The following is a 15,523-nucleotide window of genomic DNA, read 5'->3' as shown; positions in this document are numbered from 1 at the left end:
GCGGGGCGCCCGGCAGCCAATCAGCGCGCGGCTCCCCCTGCCACGCCCCGCCCCCCCCCCCCCCCAGCCATGGAGCCGGCGGCCACCAGCATCCAGGTGCTGCTGCAGGCGGCCGAGGCCCTGGAGCGGCGGGAGCGCGGGGCCGGGCCCCGGGGCCTGGCCGAGGCCGAGCACGGCTACGCCTCGCTCTGCCCCGCGCGGTCCCGCCGGGCCGCGGGCAGCGGCAGGTGAGCGGTGCGGGGCGGGGGGGGCGGAGGGGTGGCAGCGGTAGCGCCGGTTCTGCTCACCGGGGGCTCTCCCGCAGGTCGGTGCACAACGCGCTGGAGAAGCACAGGTACCGCGGAGCGGCGGGCGCGGCGGGGCGGCCGCGCACGCCTCGGGGCTGACCGCCGTGTCCCCCCCACCCCGTCCCCCCGCAGGAGAGCCCAGCTCCGGTGCTGCCTGGAGCGGTTGAAGCAGCAGGTGCCCGTGGGCGCGGGGCCGGCCCGTCCCACCACGCTGAGCCTCCTGCACCGTGCCCGGCTTCACATCCAGGTGAGGGGGGCGACCATGTGGCTGCTCGGGGCCCTCCAGCCGGGGTCAGTTCGGGTCCCCGCTCAGGGCTCCCCCGATCCCCGCAGAGGCTGGAGGAGCAGGAGCTGAGTGCACGGAGGGCCAAGGACCGGCTACGTAACCGGCAGCAGAGCCTGCGGCGGCAGCTGGAGCGGCTGCTCTCACCCGTCGGTGAAGAACGGGCCCGCGCTGACAGCTTGGACTCGTCCCAGCTCTCGGAGCCCTCTGAGGGAGGTGAGTGAGGAGAGGGAGGGTGGGCAGGGAAGGGGAGCCGCTGCGGGCCTGACCCAGCCTCCCCCCCGGTGCCCAGAGGATGCTGAGATAGAGGTGGACAGTGCCGTGTTTGCCTTCGGCACCGGGAGGGACCACAGCTACTCCAGCCCCCACAGCCCTGCATCCTGATGGCACTCGCTGCCCTCCCTGCGCTGCCTGCCTGCCTCCTCCCTGCCTGCTGCTGCCGCAACGCAGCCTCCGCTGGCCTCGTCATGGCTGCCCGGGTAAGGGGCAAGCACCTGGCTTGGCCCCCCGCGGCCGGGCCACTGAGCAGCATCAGCCACGGGGTTGGCACGGCGCTGTGGCACCCGCTGCGCACCACAACGCGCTGGAAGAGGGTCTGCGTCGCGGGGACACCCTCCCGCCTCTGCCCGTGCAACCCCGGGCAGGCTGGGGGCTGCCTGGCACTCCCCCGACAGACTCGGCTACAGGAGGGCTCTGCTGCAGCCCCTAGAGAGCCAGGAAGGGGAAACAAATGCATTAAGCAACCTGCCTTCACGCTCCCGCAGCCGCCCACCTCTCTTGTACATAACCCGACACTTTTATAGTAAAGGCACTTGGTGAAACCCCTGCCTGCGTCTTGCCTGCGAGCCCAGACCCCCAGCAGTGGGCTGGACCCCCAGAGCAGAGGGCAGCACCAGGCTCTGCTCTAGCCAGGCCAGCCCCAGGCCAAGTCAGAGGTGGGAGTAAGTTCTTTAATGATAATTACATCTCAGGGTCTAACAGCAGCTGATTGTCAGACTTGTACAGTTTAAAAATATAAAATCTAAGGAGGCTCCTATCTGTTTTGGTGCGGCCGGTGCCCGCCTGTGCCCGGCCCCTCACACGTACTGCTTCTTCTTGGTGGCTGCCTTGCTCGCCAAATCCTTGGCTTTCTCTGTAGCAGCCAGAGCTGTCTCCTTGGCTTTCTCGGTCGCTTCCTTGGCTGTTTCCACCAGTGTTTTGGATGGAGCTTCTCCTGTAACACAGAAATTGTTAGCCCAGCCCCAGCGGGCCCCCGCCCTGCCCTGGCACAGGAGTGCCGGCTGACGCAAGCTAGACCGGTCCCGTCACCCTGGCACGGAGGTGACTTCCCCACACAAGGGGAAGATGAGCCCAGCGCTCCCGACCTGCATGCGTCAGGGCGCGTCGTGAAGGGGAACTGCAGGCACGTGACTGCTGCTGTGTTACATCCCCCTCCTGCCTGCGCTCCACCCCTGCCCGGCTGCTCCGCTCAGGAAGAGCGGGCTGTGCCAAGACATGGGGGCAAAGGCAAGGGACAAGGATTTCGCAGTCGGATTAGTTCAAGCCATGACCTGCCTGTAGACTGGAGTGTTCCCAGTGTGACCTGTAACTCCAAGAGACCCGTCCCGGTCAGCCCCAGCCTGCCCTCGGGTGCTCACCTTGCATTCTTGCTAGCACGTATTCAAATCCCTTAGTGCTCTTGGTCACGTTGCTTTTGAACCTGGCCAGACCAAACTCCTGCAAGGGAAAAGTCACCGAAGGTGCAAGCCCAGCTCCCATGTCACACACAGCCCCTGGGGCTTTGTCCCAGTTTGTCCAGTCCCAAACATCTTATGGGCTCGTGCCCACCAGCTGTGATGGTTCTGGGTGCCCCAAGAGCTCGTAAGGATGGGGGGAACGAGAGAAAAAGGGCAGGAAAAAACACGGGGAAAGGGTAGAGCAGGGGGGAGCGGCTGGCCTCTCCAAAGAGGGGGTCCGCAGTGCTGCTCGAGCAGTTGGCAGTGCTCACCTGGACAGCCCGCGAGACGCCAAACAGGCTGGAAGAGACCCAGGCCTCCCGCTTGACCTCGGTCCAGTTGCTGTTCTCCGGGTTCACCTGGTACACGCAACGTTCCTCCACCACCTGCGCGAGGCACAGCCCGGCTGTGGGCACTGACCGGCCGCTGCCACCCGGCCGCGTGCCCGCCCGCAGGCACCTACCATGAGACGCGCGTGGTTGATGTTCCAGGTGAACGTGGTCATGGTTCGGTTCTTGGGGTCCACGATAGAGTCCTCCAGGATGTAGACGGAGTGGGCGACGTTGGCCGGGAAGAAGCGCTCTGCCCAGCGGGGCATCCGGTTGGTCTTGGTCAGGAGCCGCCGGGAGAGCAGCTTGTGGTCCGCTGTCACCTCCCGGTGCACGATGTCTTCGGTCAGGACATGTTTGCTAAAACGAGGAGGGGGGAAAAAAAACATTAAGCCCTGCTCCTGGCCAACACCACCCCCGCCGCGGGGGCTGGGAACCACCAGGCACCGCGGGGAAAGGTCTGGGGTATGAAGGGAAGGGAAAACCCGCATCCCGGTGCGGGACACCCGTCCCTGAAGACTAGTGGGGGGCGAGCAGAGGGTCCTGCCCCCGTGGGACCCCGGGAAAGGGCTGGGGGGGTAACACGACGCCATCCCGCGGAGGACACGAAGCCCGGCGGGCCCGTTGGAGGGGGCAGAGGGCCGCGGCTGATCCCGGGGAGGGACCGTTTTCCGGGGGAGAAGGGAGAGCCGCGGGGGGAGCCCGGAGCGGGGGTGGGGGGGCGGCCCCGGCGCACCTGTAGGGGTTGGGGTAGCGCTGCCAGAAGGCGGCGAAGACCTGGTCCCAGGGCCCCTTGAGGACGCCCAGGCTGGCGCAGTACTTCCCCATGGGGGGGGCCGCCGCCGCCGCTCCGCCTCAGGCTCCGGCCCGCGCCTGCTGGGCGGCCGCCATGCGGCCTCGGCCCGCCCCGCCGCGCACTTCCGCCCCGGCCCCGCGCACTTCCGCCCTCCGGCCCCGCCCCGCCGCGCACTTCCGCCGCGCCGGCCCCGCCTCCCCCCCCTCGGCCCCCCCCCCCCCGGCCCCGGTGGCGGCCCCGCCCCGCGGCGGCGGCGGCGGCGGGAGGATGAGCGGGCGGCGGGTGGACGCCAAGGTGGTGCTGCTGGGGCAGGAGGGGGTGGGCAAGAGCAGCCTGGTGGAGCGCTGCGCCCACCGCCGCTTCCGGCCCGGGCCCTACCAGAACGTGAGTGGCCGCGCCGCGCGCCCCCCCCGCGGTCCCTGGCACGGTCCGCTCGTGTCCGGGTGTCCCCCCCATCCCCGGGATGCTGCCCGCCTCCCTCCCGCGTCCTCGGGTCCTTTCCCCACCGTGTCCCCGGGATGGTGCCTCCCACGTCCCCGAGTGGGTTCCCGCGTGTCCCTGCGGCCGGTTCCCCCCCAGGTGTCCCCCCGCCCCCCCCCCCCGCTCCGCATCCCCGGGCAGGCCCCCACCACGGCCCTGGCCGGTCCCCACCGCTCCTCCTGCTTTTCTTCCAGACGATCGGGGCCGCCTTCGTGGCCAAGGTGATGTCCGTGGGGGACCAGACGGTGACCCTGGGCATCTGGGTAAGCACGGGGGCGAGGGCAGTGCCAGCACCCCGGCACCATTCCCGGCCACCCCCCTGACACGGAGGGACCCCCGAAACCCCCCCCCCCACACCTGAGCGCTCCCCTGTCACCCCCCAGGACACGGCCGGCTCGGAGCGCTACGAGGCCATGAGCCGCATCTACTACCGTGGGGCACGGGCCGCCGTCGTCTGCTACGGTAAGGGCATGGTGCCGCGGGACGAGGAGTGAGCTGGCGGCCGCGAAGGCCACGGGCTGGGGTGGTGGCGGGTGGGCGCGTGAGGAAGGGGGCAAACCCTGACCCTCTCCCCCAGATCTCACCGACAGCAGCAGTTTCCAACGCGCCAAGTTCTGGGTGAATGAGCTGCAGAACTGCGAGGAGGTACGGCCGGGCTGGGGGGGCCAGGGGGGCTGCGGAGCCTCGCCGGAGGGCGAGGGGAGCCGGTGGCAGTGCCGGGCCTGTGGGCACATCCCTCCCACCCCTCTGCCTGCCACAGGGCTGCCGGATCTACCTGTGCGGCACCAAGAGCGACCTGCTGGAAGAGGACAGGAGGAAGAGGGGGGTCGACTTCCACGACGTGCAGGACTATGCTGACGGTACAGCTGGGCACCGCACGGGGCCGGGATGCTGGCGGCTGGGCAGTGACAGCCCTTCCTGGGCTCCCGGGTGTGGAGCGAGGGGGGAACAAAGCTGCTGCATCCGTGTGCGCCCGGGATGCGCGAGGGGCTCTGCCCTCATCCTGGTGGCTCCAGGCACCAGGGCTCCTGGCGCGGTGAGGCCTCGGCTCTGCCAGGGACCTCCCTGGGCACGGCCTGTCCTGACACAGGCAGGGCAGCGGGGCTGAGAGTGCGGGGCCCTGCCCTGGCCCCTGCCAGCCCCTGCTGTTGGCAGCTGTGCTCAAGGGGTGACTCCAGAGAGGGGAGCTGACCCCACGCGGCCATATCCTGCACCCGCAGCAGGCGCTAACCCAGGCCCTTATTTCAGAGATCAAGGCAGAGCTCTTCGAGACCTCCAGCAAGACAGGCCAGAGCGTGGGTGAGTAGCCCCCTCGCTGCCAGCTGTGCCCAAGCAGGACCCGGGGGGGGGGGGCGGGGGGGGGCTGTGCCTGTTGGTGGGGCTGCCCACAGCCACCCTGCCCGCTCTCCCCCCAGATGAGCTGTTCCAGAAGGTGGCCGAAGACTACGTCCACTTCACCGCCTTCCAGGTGATGACAGGTGAGCAGGCAGGACCCATCCCTCCCCAGACACCTTCTCCTGTGCTGGGGGGTGCACATGCCCGGGGGGAGGGTGTGGAGGATGAGTGCTGTGGGGTCTGACCCTTCACCCCCCGCTCCCTGGAGCTGCTGCGGTCAGGGGTTGTCCTGCAGAGCTTGGGTCCTGTCACGGCGTCCTCGTCCCGACTCAGGCCAGGCTCAGCACGTCTGCCCAACTGGGCCACAGGTGGCCTTTGGCAAACGGGCAGCCAGGAGCTGGGACTGGCTCTCAGCTCTGCACCAGGCCTGTCCAGGCGTGCTCAGCCTGGCTACGCCTGCAGCCCTGGGCCGTGCCGAGCCATGAGCCTCGCTGCTTCTCTGCGGGGGCACCAAACCCCTCCCCGAGGGACCCGTCAGGGCCCAGGCCTGGGACCGGCAGCTTTGGGGCTCCCACATGGCTTCCACTTCCCGGGGTGGACGTGCCGGCAGCCTGCCGCCCCTGCTCTCTTCCAGAGGAGAAGGGCGTTGACCTGGGCCAGAGGAGCGGTGCCTACTTCTACAGCTGCTGCCACCACTGAGACCTCCTGCCAAAAGGGAACCGCTGCTGCCGGCCAGGCAGCCAGCGCGCGCCGGACTCCTCTGGTTTTTTACCTGCTGTGTTTTAGCTGTACGGGCCCGTCCGCGACACGGCAGCGCTGCAGACTGCTCTCCTCCCGGCGCGCGGAGCGGCCGAGGGCTGCCGTGCGGTGCCGGGAGCCTCCTGCGGTGCCAGGAGCCGTGGGCCGTCACCCTGGGGACCCCTCTCCCTGCCAGCCGGCGTTTGGGGGAGCTGCCTCCCCCGCATCACTGCTGTGGCCCAGCGGTGGCTGTTAACTTATTCTCTCGGAGATGCTGCCCGACTCTTTGCAGATTTATTTAAGCGTCTTCTCTCGTGTACAATGTAAATAAAATGCATTGTGGTCTGAGCCGTCCCCTGCCTGCGAGGCTCTCCCCTCCCTGCCCTGGGGTGTCCGGGCACAGCCGGAGTCCCCCCGCGCCCCCCGCTCGGCGAGACAAACCACAAGAGGACATCGAGAGTAAAGTTAAACTTTACTTTACAGTAATTTTTTTCTTCTATATACAAAGAATTACAGTACATGTTCTGGGAGCACCTGGGCAGGGCAACCCTCATTTCATTATAAGTTTCACATACACAGCCAACAGTCTAAGGGGAGCAAAATGAAAGTAATCAATGGTCCAAGACTCTCCCCTCTCCCTCTTCTAAAAATAATATACATGCTGGAAATATGTAGGTTTCTCTCACCTGCTCTGGCATCCCTGCTTAGAACTGACAGGCGAGTCCCAGCCAGGGCCAAGCACCCACGCGCCCCCCACAGTGCTCGCCCCGGCCACCACCCCAGCGCCCACCCGCAGCTCCGGCCAGCCCCCGCCTCAGCCAGGCACCTCAACTCCCGCCGTGTCGGGGGGACGGGACCCTGCGGGGGACTCCCCTCCGCTGCAAACAGACCTCCGTGGGGGCAGAGCGCAGCGTGGGGCTGCTCACAGCAAGGCTTCCCCATCTCTGAGCAAACTTCCCGCTCGCAGCTTCAGCACAACTTATGCCGCTGCTATGGGTGGCCCCCCATGTCCTTCCTCCCCGTCCCCGCGGAGGGGGGAGCAGGCAGCCAGGGCCCCAGCCAAGAGCATGTGGCACCGGAGGGTGGCAGGGGACAGTCAAAGCCAGGCGCGGTATCGCACACATTTGGTGTCTCGAAGGCGAGCAGGCTGGCGGGGCGGTGAACTCGGCACCGTGGTTAAGCAGGGCCGGGAGCACGGCCGCTGGAAGGCTTCTGCCTGTCGCAGGGAGAGCTGCTCCCTGCCTGCTCCCTGCCTGCGCCAGCCGCTGCTGACACATCTGACCTCCTCCCACCCACGTTGGCCTGGGCCGCCCTCAGCTCCAGCCACGCTCCACCTTGAGCCTCCCGGTGCTGCTGCTTTTCCTTTTAACAAGTTCCCAGTGTCTAAAAAAATACACAAAACCCAGTTCCTTGAAGTCAACAACTCGGAAACATCAGAAAAAAAAACAAAAACTGAAACCAGCTCAGTACCAAACGGACACAAAGAACATGCAGTTAGCGGACGCCTGCCTTGCTTCACGTGGCTCCACTCGCTCCCTACGCCCACGGGGCCCACTGGCACACTGGTTTGAGTCTCAAAGCCATCATAAATCGAAGGAACCGAGTCACACCTTGTCCTGTTTCCATCACACGTGCCGAAGCCCAGCCCCAACTACGGGGGGACAGGATTCAGCCGGCGAAGAAACCTCCAGCCCGCGGGCCAGGAGCCGTGAGTTCAGCCCTACTGTGCTAAGCTGCCGAACGGTTTACAATAGCACCACAATAGCCCAAGTGCTTCGCCAAGGGCAAACTGATTAAAACTTTACCTTGAAATAGGACATAGCAACACCCATTTCTCAGATTTCCCTAGGAGGTAGATTCAGTGCTGTAGGGACTGTCCATCACCGCCACTTCTCCAGCCCAAGCTGACGCATGCTGTCCCCCCGCGCCCGACTTCGCCTAGATGGCTTTTGGAGGACTCGGAGCAGAAATCTTGCCTTTTCCCACCTCCTGCTAAGCGAGGGCACTGCCACCTCGCAGGCAAGACTCCCGCTGAAGCCAGGCAAGTGGCAGAGAGGTCCCCAGGCTCCAGCATCCCATCTCCCAGGCCCTGGGAGTCCCGAGCACCCCATCAGCCCGGCCGTGCTGCTGCAAGAGGCACAGCCTCAGCTGCAAATGCTGCCTATTGCATTATCACTATCACAGGGGAGTAATTAGCATGGACAAAGCCCGGGCTGTCAAACACAGCGTGAGCCCTCACCGGCCCCCTTTTTACTTTCAGAGTAGCTGCACGGTTTGCCACTTCGGTTTAACACTCACTGGCTGGCAGAGGCTGAAAGCCTCATCAGTAATTTAGGGCAAAGCACATTACAAGCAGGTTACAATTACGGTTATTCCAAACACCAAGCAAAATCAGAAGTTAAGGCTGAAATTAAAAATAACCAGAAGGTGTTGAAGGTCTGAGGTTTCTCAAACAAACTCCCCCTGCCCTGTCACAACACTGGCTGTGGCATCCAGGTAGGAGCAGCACACATCCACAGCGTGCTCAGGTTAAACCGCTGCTGAGATGCATCAAGGTTAGGGCTGCTTTTTCTTTCTTTTTCTTCCTTTTTTTTTTTCTGTAAAATGGAGCTGAAGCTCTTCTAGCACCCTCAATCCACATCGTCTCACCTTAGTTTACTGTCCTTTAGATTCAACCATCTCATCTCCTCAATTTTAATAACAACCACACCTTCAAAGCGAAGCCTGTGCCTGTGCAGGGTTTAACCCTGAATTATAACGCATGCTCCCACAGTACCACCTGGATACTTTGTGCATTGGAGTGAATTGTGTTCTTGTGGTGTTTTTTTGTTAAATAGGAAAAGTTTTAACTTGAGAATAGCAATAAAGCAAGCTACCATGAGCTAGTTAGTATCTGAAGACGTGCAGTAGGGGACTGATTATCCCTTACAGTGGCCACTTTGCTAGATTCACCAGAGCCCTGGCTGATAGCGGGCGCCAGCCCTGTGAGCTGGTGCAGATGGGACAAGCCACGCAGGACGGTGGCCTGTGCCCGCTCCCCTCCTGCCCACGCGTCCCACAGGCCCTGCAGTGGCTCCTCCTCTGCAATCCTCCTCCCCTGCCTGGGCAGGCAGGTCATGCTCATGAAAGTCCCCGACGATGCCATCACCCCTCACCAGAGCTCCTCCATCACCAAAGATCAACTGGGACTCTCCTGCCCACCACAGAACTCCACCAATGAAGCAGGTCCTGCTGCAGGACGGAGGCCACAGCCAGTGACCCCAGCCCACCGCTCTGAGCAGGGGCAGCCAGGCTGCCCTGACAGCAAGAGTGTTGGCCAGCGAAGCATTTGTATGGGAGCAAATCCTTCATGCCCTCCAGAACTGGGAAGGAGAGCCATTCCTACAAATGGGAATGGGCTCATGAGCCTGGGAAGTTCCTGTGAGCCTCCCTGAGACAGCAGGGAAAGGGACACAGCTCTGAGCAGAAATGACACCCGCGATTCTGCTTCTACAACTCTCCACACAACAGTGAATCAACACAAGAGTCACCTCTCGCCCACCTTGGGTGCAATTAGGGCTGACCTGAGACTGTTAGCAGCCAGGTGATCAGACCCCTCCAACGCAGCAAAAAAGCACCTTGACCTTGGCCAGAGAGCTGCAGCAAAGCTGGACAAGCCCAGCACAAGGGCTCGGAGAGGTCAGAGCAGGGCTGCAGCAGTCTCTCTTCCACAGGAGCGGTGGGCCAGGGGTATGTGTTATCTGCTGCTTTCCTCTACCTTAACAAACCTCAGTGATTCAAACTGGCTAAACTCCGAAGACAGTAATGAACTGCAGAAAATGAACCCAACTACTTCGGTACAGACATCTCCCTCTCCTCCATGGCAGTGCCACCAGCTCCCACCAACAGCGAGAGTCACCTCAAGTGCTGAAGAAGCCCACATTTCCTTCATGAGGGGTTTGTTGCCTGGAGCTGTTTCTCAGCCCATGCTCACGCTCCCTGCGGCTGAAGGCAGGCGGGACAGGGCAGGGCTGCTGGGACCTATCTCCACACCTGGTCAGGCCTTGCCCATCTTGTTGATGTGACCCAGCAGTCAGTCATTCCTAACAGCACCCCTACTCCCTCCGCAAGTGTCTGAAAAAGCCATCCTGATCTGACAGAGCATTGCCCAGGGAGGGCAAGGAGGGAAAAGCAGCTTGCTGGCTTCCTCCTGCAATGAAGTTTCCAAACGCCAATTTTACCAAGCAGCCTCCCAGCTACACTGAAGTCAACTTTCTGACAGTAGCTAGAAGGTAGCAAGCGAGAAACCTGGATCCTCATGGAAAAGGCATGAAGGGAGACAAGAAGAGACGTGGGGTATGGAGGAATAAGGCTGTGGGTTTGAAATGCCATGCAACGGTTCAATCCACGTTCACTGTTCAAAACAAGCTTTTGGGTAAGAGCCTGCTGCGTGAAAGGCTGCTGCTGCCGTGAACCTCACCCTACTATGTGAGCACACAATTTAATGAAGTTATTTTTTTCAAACCTGCACTTTTGAGAATTCATTGAGAACTTCTCCATTTTACAGATTTAAAAAAGCCTGCACCAAAAATATTCACAGTTTATTTTTCATGAAACAAGTAACTAGTTAACACGTGACAATGCGAAGCGGAGGTGGACAGAGCAGTGCAGATACCTTTCTGGTTACAGCTGTAGCTGGCTGGGCGGCTGGCACGGAGGTAACCCTACTTACACAATCTACATGACTAAGTCCAGCTCATGGGAAGGCCTATAAATGTAAATTCAAGATTTATTTTCCTTCTCACACATGATAAATACTTAATATACTGAACGTCATTACCGTTTTTTTTAAATTTTGTTTAAAAAAGTTAATGAATGCCCTTAGATTATCTTCTCTCTCAATGGCTCTGAGGAGTTGTCCTGATTCCCTTTGTGCAGGAGTCACGCAGAAACACAAGCTGCTTGCATTTCCCCAGTTTCAGCAGCAAGCAGGAACTGACCTGCCAGTCTTCCCGGAAAAAAACATTAAACAGTAAGTTTCCATAAGCCATAAAGCTTTTCGAAGTCGCTAGCTATTCTACAAAGGATCTGAAATGATTCGGACTAGAGAAGAGATGCACCACAGCACTGGTAATGTCCCCTTGTGCCCAGCACACCCAGCCTTTACAGCAGGATGTTGTCTTGGGCTGCGTACGTCAGGAAAGGAGATGGATTGGGATTTGTCTCGGTACAAGTGTCTGACTCCCTTCATAGAAAACTGCAAAGCTCACGACTGTCTGCTCTGGGAGCAGCAGGCACTTGCAAGCCAGGTGGGAACAAGGACCTGCTCCCATGCCCGAGGGAGAGGGTCAGCCTGGAGCGGAACGCTCCCTTTCCGGGGAGGGACCCACGGGTCTGCCTGGAAGGAGAAGGATACACTGGAGCTGCGCGTGGTCTGGGGGTGGGCACGGAGATCCGCGGCTGGGGCACCCGGATCGGCCGAGCTCAGGCAAACCACAGAGGTAACGTGTTGTGAGAGTGGGAGAGTGCTGGTCAGCAGTGCTTCCTTGGCAGGATACCGACCCCATCCAGGCCGAGCAGTGCCGCCCAGGGAGGCCTGTCCTCCTCCTGCCTGCGAGGGTGCCAGGGGTCGCAAGACGCCACTCTGCAGGTCCCTGGGACTCTACCGCTCGCTCCACCAGTACCACGGCCAACTGAACTTCTGCCTCAACGCTTGAGCAAACGGCTTTCAGCAGGCCTAGTCTGGACACCAGACTGATGACCACCAGGTACTAAACATCTCCTTAACTGGAAAAGGGAGAAGAGGAAAAAAGAAAGCCAGCCAGCTGCCGGAGCCCACCGTGTTCCAGTGTGAGAACTACTATTCAGTTGGAAGGACACACATGCGCACGCACACACACACACACACACCAACACAGTCCAGTTAATTCAAGTCTCCTTTGGTTGTAGAAGAGTTAAGCCAGAAGCTACCCAAGGGGAAGGTGTCAAGATGGGTCCTGATAACAGCTACGGCACCCTTGCCTCTGCGCTGTGTAGAGAACGGTACAGGCTTCACTTGCAGCTCGGCAGCACGTCCTGCTGCTGGGAAGACCAGGTGTGATGCAACCGTGTCCTGAACGTGTCTGAGGCAAGGGGAGAAAAGTCTGTTCAGTCTGCTGGCTCACGGTGACGACAGAAGTCAAGAAGAGACTGGATGGAACTTTGAGAGGGAGGACCACCACCCTGCTAGGGTGGTGCTCAGCACCTTGGGGAAAACCCACTCTGCCCTACTCTGCTATTGCTGCTTTATAGGTCACAATGTTTTCAAGTGCAGGAAACACTCTACATGTCCTGTGCTAAAGGATTAAGACACAAGAATGAAAAAACTGCCAGATGGCTTCTTCCAAGATCTCTCTTTTCCCCGACCTCCTTCAGATTTCCCGTTTATCAGGCCTGGCCAGTCTCAGCTTCGTACAAAGGAGCCTGAGTGGATATTGTCTATTGCTGCAGAAAACTGCACTGAGCAAGTGCAGCGGGCTCCTCTCCCAGCTCAGCTGGAGATGATACCTGTCCTTCAGTGAACCACACACGCAGCACGTCCCAGTGAACATACGGACAAACCTCACAAAGCAACACCCTGCAGGGACAGAGACCCGGGCAGACGACAGATAAACCCCTTCCCTGCTTCTACAGAGTCCAGCAAGGGCGTACACCTGACTGCTCACCGCCTGATCCCTGAAACATCTCCAGTCCCAGGGCAGCCTGACTGATCTGCTTCCTCTAAATACAGTAAAAAGAGCAAGGCCCCTAGCTGTATCTGGGAACCCGGCTACGAATCAGACCTGGAGCTCGAACACGCTGGATCAAGTAATGTGACCATTTCAATGGAATTGGAGATTTTTACCCAGAGTGGACTCTTTATTTCAGCTTTACCAGTTGTAAAAGGAAGAGGAAAAGGTCACGGATGCTCTCTCCCTTTGGCTGGGCCACACTCAGACTGAAGTGAATGTCCTTGCTCATGTCACGAGAGAATATGGATGGGATGTGCATGGGTTAGGGGCTGGGCTCAGGGAAGTGAATAAAAAAAAAAAAACACAAAGATTCCCCCTCCCTAAACATTAAAAGACTGAAACCTGCCTCCCATATTCACCAACCTCACTTTGGCTCTGAGTCGGCCAACTCATGACAGACAGAATCCTGGTTACGGGCTAGCGCTGTGTTTTGTTCAGGCAAAGGGTCCTGCCCCCGAGGAGTCTGTGCTTTTCCACTCAGCCAAGGGATCTGGTCAATTGTCTGAATGTTCGTGACAAGCCACTGCATCTGCTCCGGGGGCACCGGCGCTTCCCTGGCTGGCCGAGGGGTCTGCTCAAACGCACGCAATCTCTCTGATGTCCAAGGGGTTTGCTCTGCGGGGGCTGAGGCCACTTCCCAGCTGGGCTGAAGGGTTGGCTCTGGTAGTTTCTCTGCTGTCCGGGGAGGCTGCTCTGCAAGAGTCAGGGCTTTTGCAGTGGGCCAGTGGGTTTGCTCGTGTGTCTGTAGTTTCTCCGTAGGCCAAGGTACCTGTCCGACATGTGTCACCGCTTTCCCAGCAGACCAAGAGATTTGCTCGCCAGCTAACATGGTCCTCTCTTTCTGCTGGGGACTCAGCTCCATGACTGGGGCTCCTCTCTCCTTTGGCTGTGCATTCTGGTCGACGGGCCGCAGCGCCTTCTCCGACAGCAACAGCCTCGGAGCTGACGCGGCTGGAGGCTTGTCCAAGGCTTGAGGCCGAGGAGCCACAGCAGCAGCCAGCTTGTCCGATGCCTGAGGCCACGGGGCTGTGAGAGTGAGGGGCCTCTCCAAGAGCTGAGGCCGAGCCACTCCGGAGCCGAGAGCCTTCTCTGGAGGCAGGACCCGCAAGGCCCCAGAGTCGGCAGCCTTCTCCAGAGGCAGGGGCCGCAGCACCCCGGGCGTGAGTGCCTTCTGCGTGAGCGGGATCCGCAGGGCCCCTGAGCCGAGAGCCTTCTCCATGGGCAGGACGTGCGGCGACCGGGAGCCAGGAGCCTTCTCCGGAGGCAGAGGCCGCGGCGCCCCTAAGCTGGGAGCCTTCTCTGTGGGCAGAATCCGCGACATCCCCGAGGCAGGAGCCTTCTCCAGAGGCAGGAGACGGGGCGTCCCAGGGCTGGGAGCGTTCTCCACGGCTGGGACCCGCGCTGCCCCGGAGAAGGAAGCCTTCTCTGGAGGTGGGGGCCGTGACACAGCTGATCCAGGAGCCTTCTCCATGGGCAGGATCCGCGAGACCAGGGAGCTGGGGACTTTTTCAATGGGCAGAGGCCACAGCACCCCAGGACCGGGAGCCATCTCCGATGCTGGGACCTGCGGCACCAAGGAGCTGGGAGCCTTTTCCACAGACCGAAGCTGCGGGCTCTGGGCAGAAGCTCTGTCTGATGGCTGAGGCTGATCGGCCGCAGGAGGCTCATCCACCGCCTGGGACTGCAGGGTCCCTGCCACGGCAAGAAGTCTGTCCGACAGTTGAGGATGCAGGCATTTCGTTGGGAATTCATCCAGCAGCTCAGGCTGCTGGGTCCTGGTGTCAATGAGGGACTTGTCCAGTAACCCCAAGACCCCGGGGGTGGCAGGAGGCTCGTCTGACAGCTGGAGCTGCAGGGCACCAGCAGTAACAAGCGACTCGTCCAAGGAGTGTGGAGTTCCTGGAGGAGATTTGCTCGGCAGATGAGGCTGTGAGGCATCACCGGAGGACTCATCCAGTGGCCACAGCACCGCATTGGTGGGAGGTTTGTCGGGCTCCTGAGGCCTCAGCGCTACGATGATGGGTTGCTTCTCTGACTGCAGCCTTAGGGACAGGGCAGCCTGGGGCCTGTCTGACGGCTGCAGGCGGAGCGACAGGGTGGTGGGAGGTTTGTCTGAAGGCTGCAGCCGAAGCGAGAGGGTGGTGGGGGGTTTGTTGGATGGCTTCAGCCTCAGTGACAAGGTGGTGGGGGGTTTATTTGATGGTGGCAGTCTCAGTGCCAGGGTGGCTGGTGGTTTGTCTGGTGGAGGCAGCCTGAGGGCCAGGGTGGTGGGGGGCTTGTTTGACGGCTGCAACCTCAGGGCTAGGGTGGTGGGGGGCTTGTCTGACGGCGGCAGCCTCAGCGCTAGGGTAGCAGGGGGCTTTTCTGGTGACTGCAGTCTGAGGGCCACAGGCTGAGGTAGGCTGTCCAGAGGCTCAACGCTCAGGTCTGTGTCTGCAGGCGGCTGCTCAGGTGGCTGGGTGTCCTCGCCGTTAGCCAGGGCTCCTATGGAAGGCACATACTCACGAATTTCTCCCGGCTCTAGAGGGTTAGGCCCACAGGGATCGTGCTCTGTGCAGCATAAACGTCCATCCAGCTTGGAGATGAAGAGCATGCCTTCCCGGTGCTGCTTGCAGAAGGACCTGGGGCACATCTCGCAGAAGGAAGCTGCTTCCTTACCACACACATCACACTGATGCCACGGGCACTCCCATTTTCCTGCAGCACAGACACAAGAGAAAAGACATACCTTAGGAGTGGTACAAGGGGAAGAGACAAGGCCTGCTGTAAAGGGAGTTCAAGTGAGAGTGGGAACACCCCTGTAATACTCCC

At 61.0% G+C, this 15,523-nt stretch overlaps 4 protein-coding genes across 6 annotated transcripts in view; 2 read left to right on the top strand and 2 right to left on the bottom strand.

Annotated features, from left to right (window-relative positions):
- The first annotated feature begins 60 nt into the window (after nt 1-60).
- MXD3 (MAX dimerization protein 3) lies at nt 61-1,391 on the top strand. The gene is made up of 5 exons (XM_074839115.1): nt 61-227; nt 305-334; nt 420-534; nt 621-786; nt 863-1,391. The coding sequence occupies exons 1-5, from the start codon at nt 70-72 to the stop codon at nt 952-954; spliced, it is 561 nt and encodes a 186-aa protein (XP_074695216.1). The 5' UTR covers nt 61-69; the 3' UTR covers nt 955-1,391.
- Nucleotides 1,392-1,499: 108 nt separating this feature from the next.
- Nucleotides 1,500-3,547, bottom strand: PRELID1 (PRELI domain containing 1). Its single transcript, XM_074839114.1, has 5 exons — nt 3,351-3,547; nt 2,749-2,974; nt 2,558-2,671; nt 2,208-2,286; nt 1,500-1,783 (listed from the first exon to the last, which is right to left on the bottom strand). Exons 1-5 carry the CDS (start codon nt 3,440-3,442, stop codon nt 1,647-1,649), a joined length of 648 nt encoding a protein of 215 aa, XP_074695215.1. The 5' UTR covers nt 3,443-3,547; the 3' UTR covers nt 1,500-1,646.
- Nucleotides 3,548-3,621: 74 nt separating this feature from the next.
- On the top strand, nt 3,622-6,311 carry RAB24 (RAB24, member RAS oncogene family). The gene is made up of 8 exons (XM_074839113.1): nt 3,622-3,794; nt 4,085-4,153; nt 4,274-4,352; nt 4,468-4,535; nt 4,651-4,750; nt 5,139-5,189; nt 5,306-5,368; nt 5,860-6,311. Exons 1-8 carry the CDS (start codon nt 3,678-3,680, stop codon nt 5,922-5,924), a joined length of 612 nt encoding a protein of 203 aa, XP_074695214.1. The 5' UTR covers nt 3,622-3,677; the 3' UTR covers nt 5,925-6,311.
- Nucleotides 6,312-6,416: 105 nt separating this feature from the next.
- NSD1 (nuclear receptor binding SET domain protein 1) overlaps nt 6,417-15,523 on the bottom strand; it is a 69,146-nt gene continuing 60,039 nt past the window's right edge. For 2 of the 3 annotated variants that reach the window (XM_074839112.1, XM_074839111.1), the window contains exon 23: nt 6,417-15,409. In XM_074839112.1, coding sequence (XP_074695213.1) covers nt 13,077-15,409 — 2,333 coding nt within the window. In that variant the 3' untranslated portion in view covers nt 6,417-13,076. The remainder of the gene's footprint in view (nt 15,410-15,523) is intronic. The other variant, XM_074839110.1, reaches the window with a different exon arrangement.

This window comes from Strix aluco, chromosome 13 (genome assembly GCF_031877795.1).
Source record: "Strix aluco isolate bStrAlu1 chromosome 13, bStrAlu1.hap1, whole genome shotgun sequence".
Taxonomy (NCBI): Eukaryota; Metazoa; Chordata; class Aves; order Strigiformes; family Strigidae; genus Strix; species Strix aluco.
Note: the sequence above shows the minus strand (reverse complement) of the source record. Positions and strands in the feature narration are given on the sequence as shown.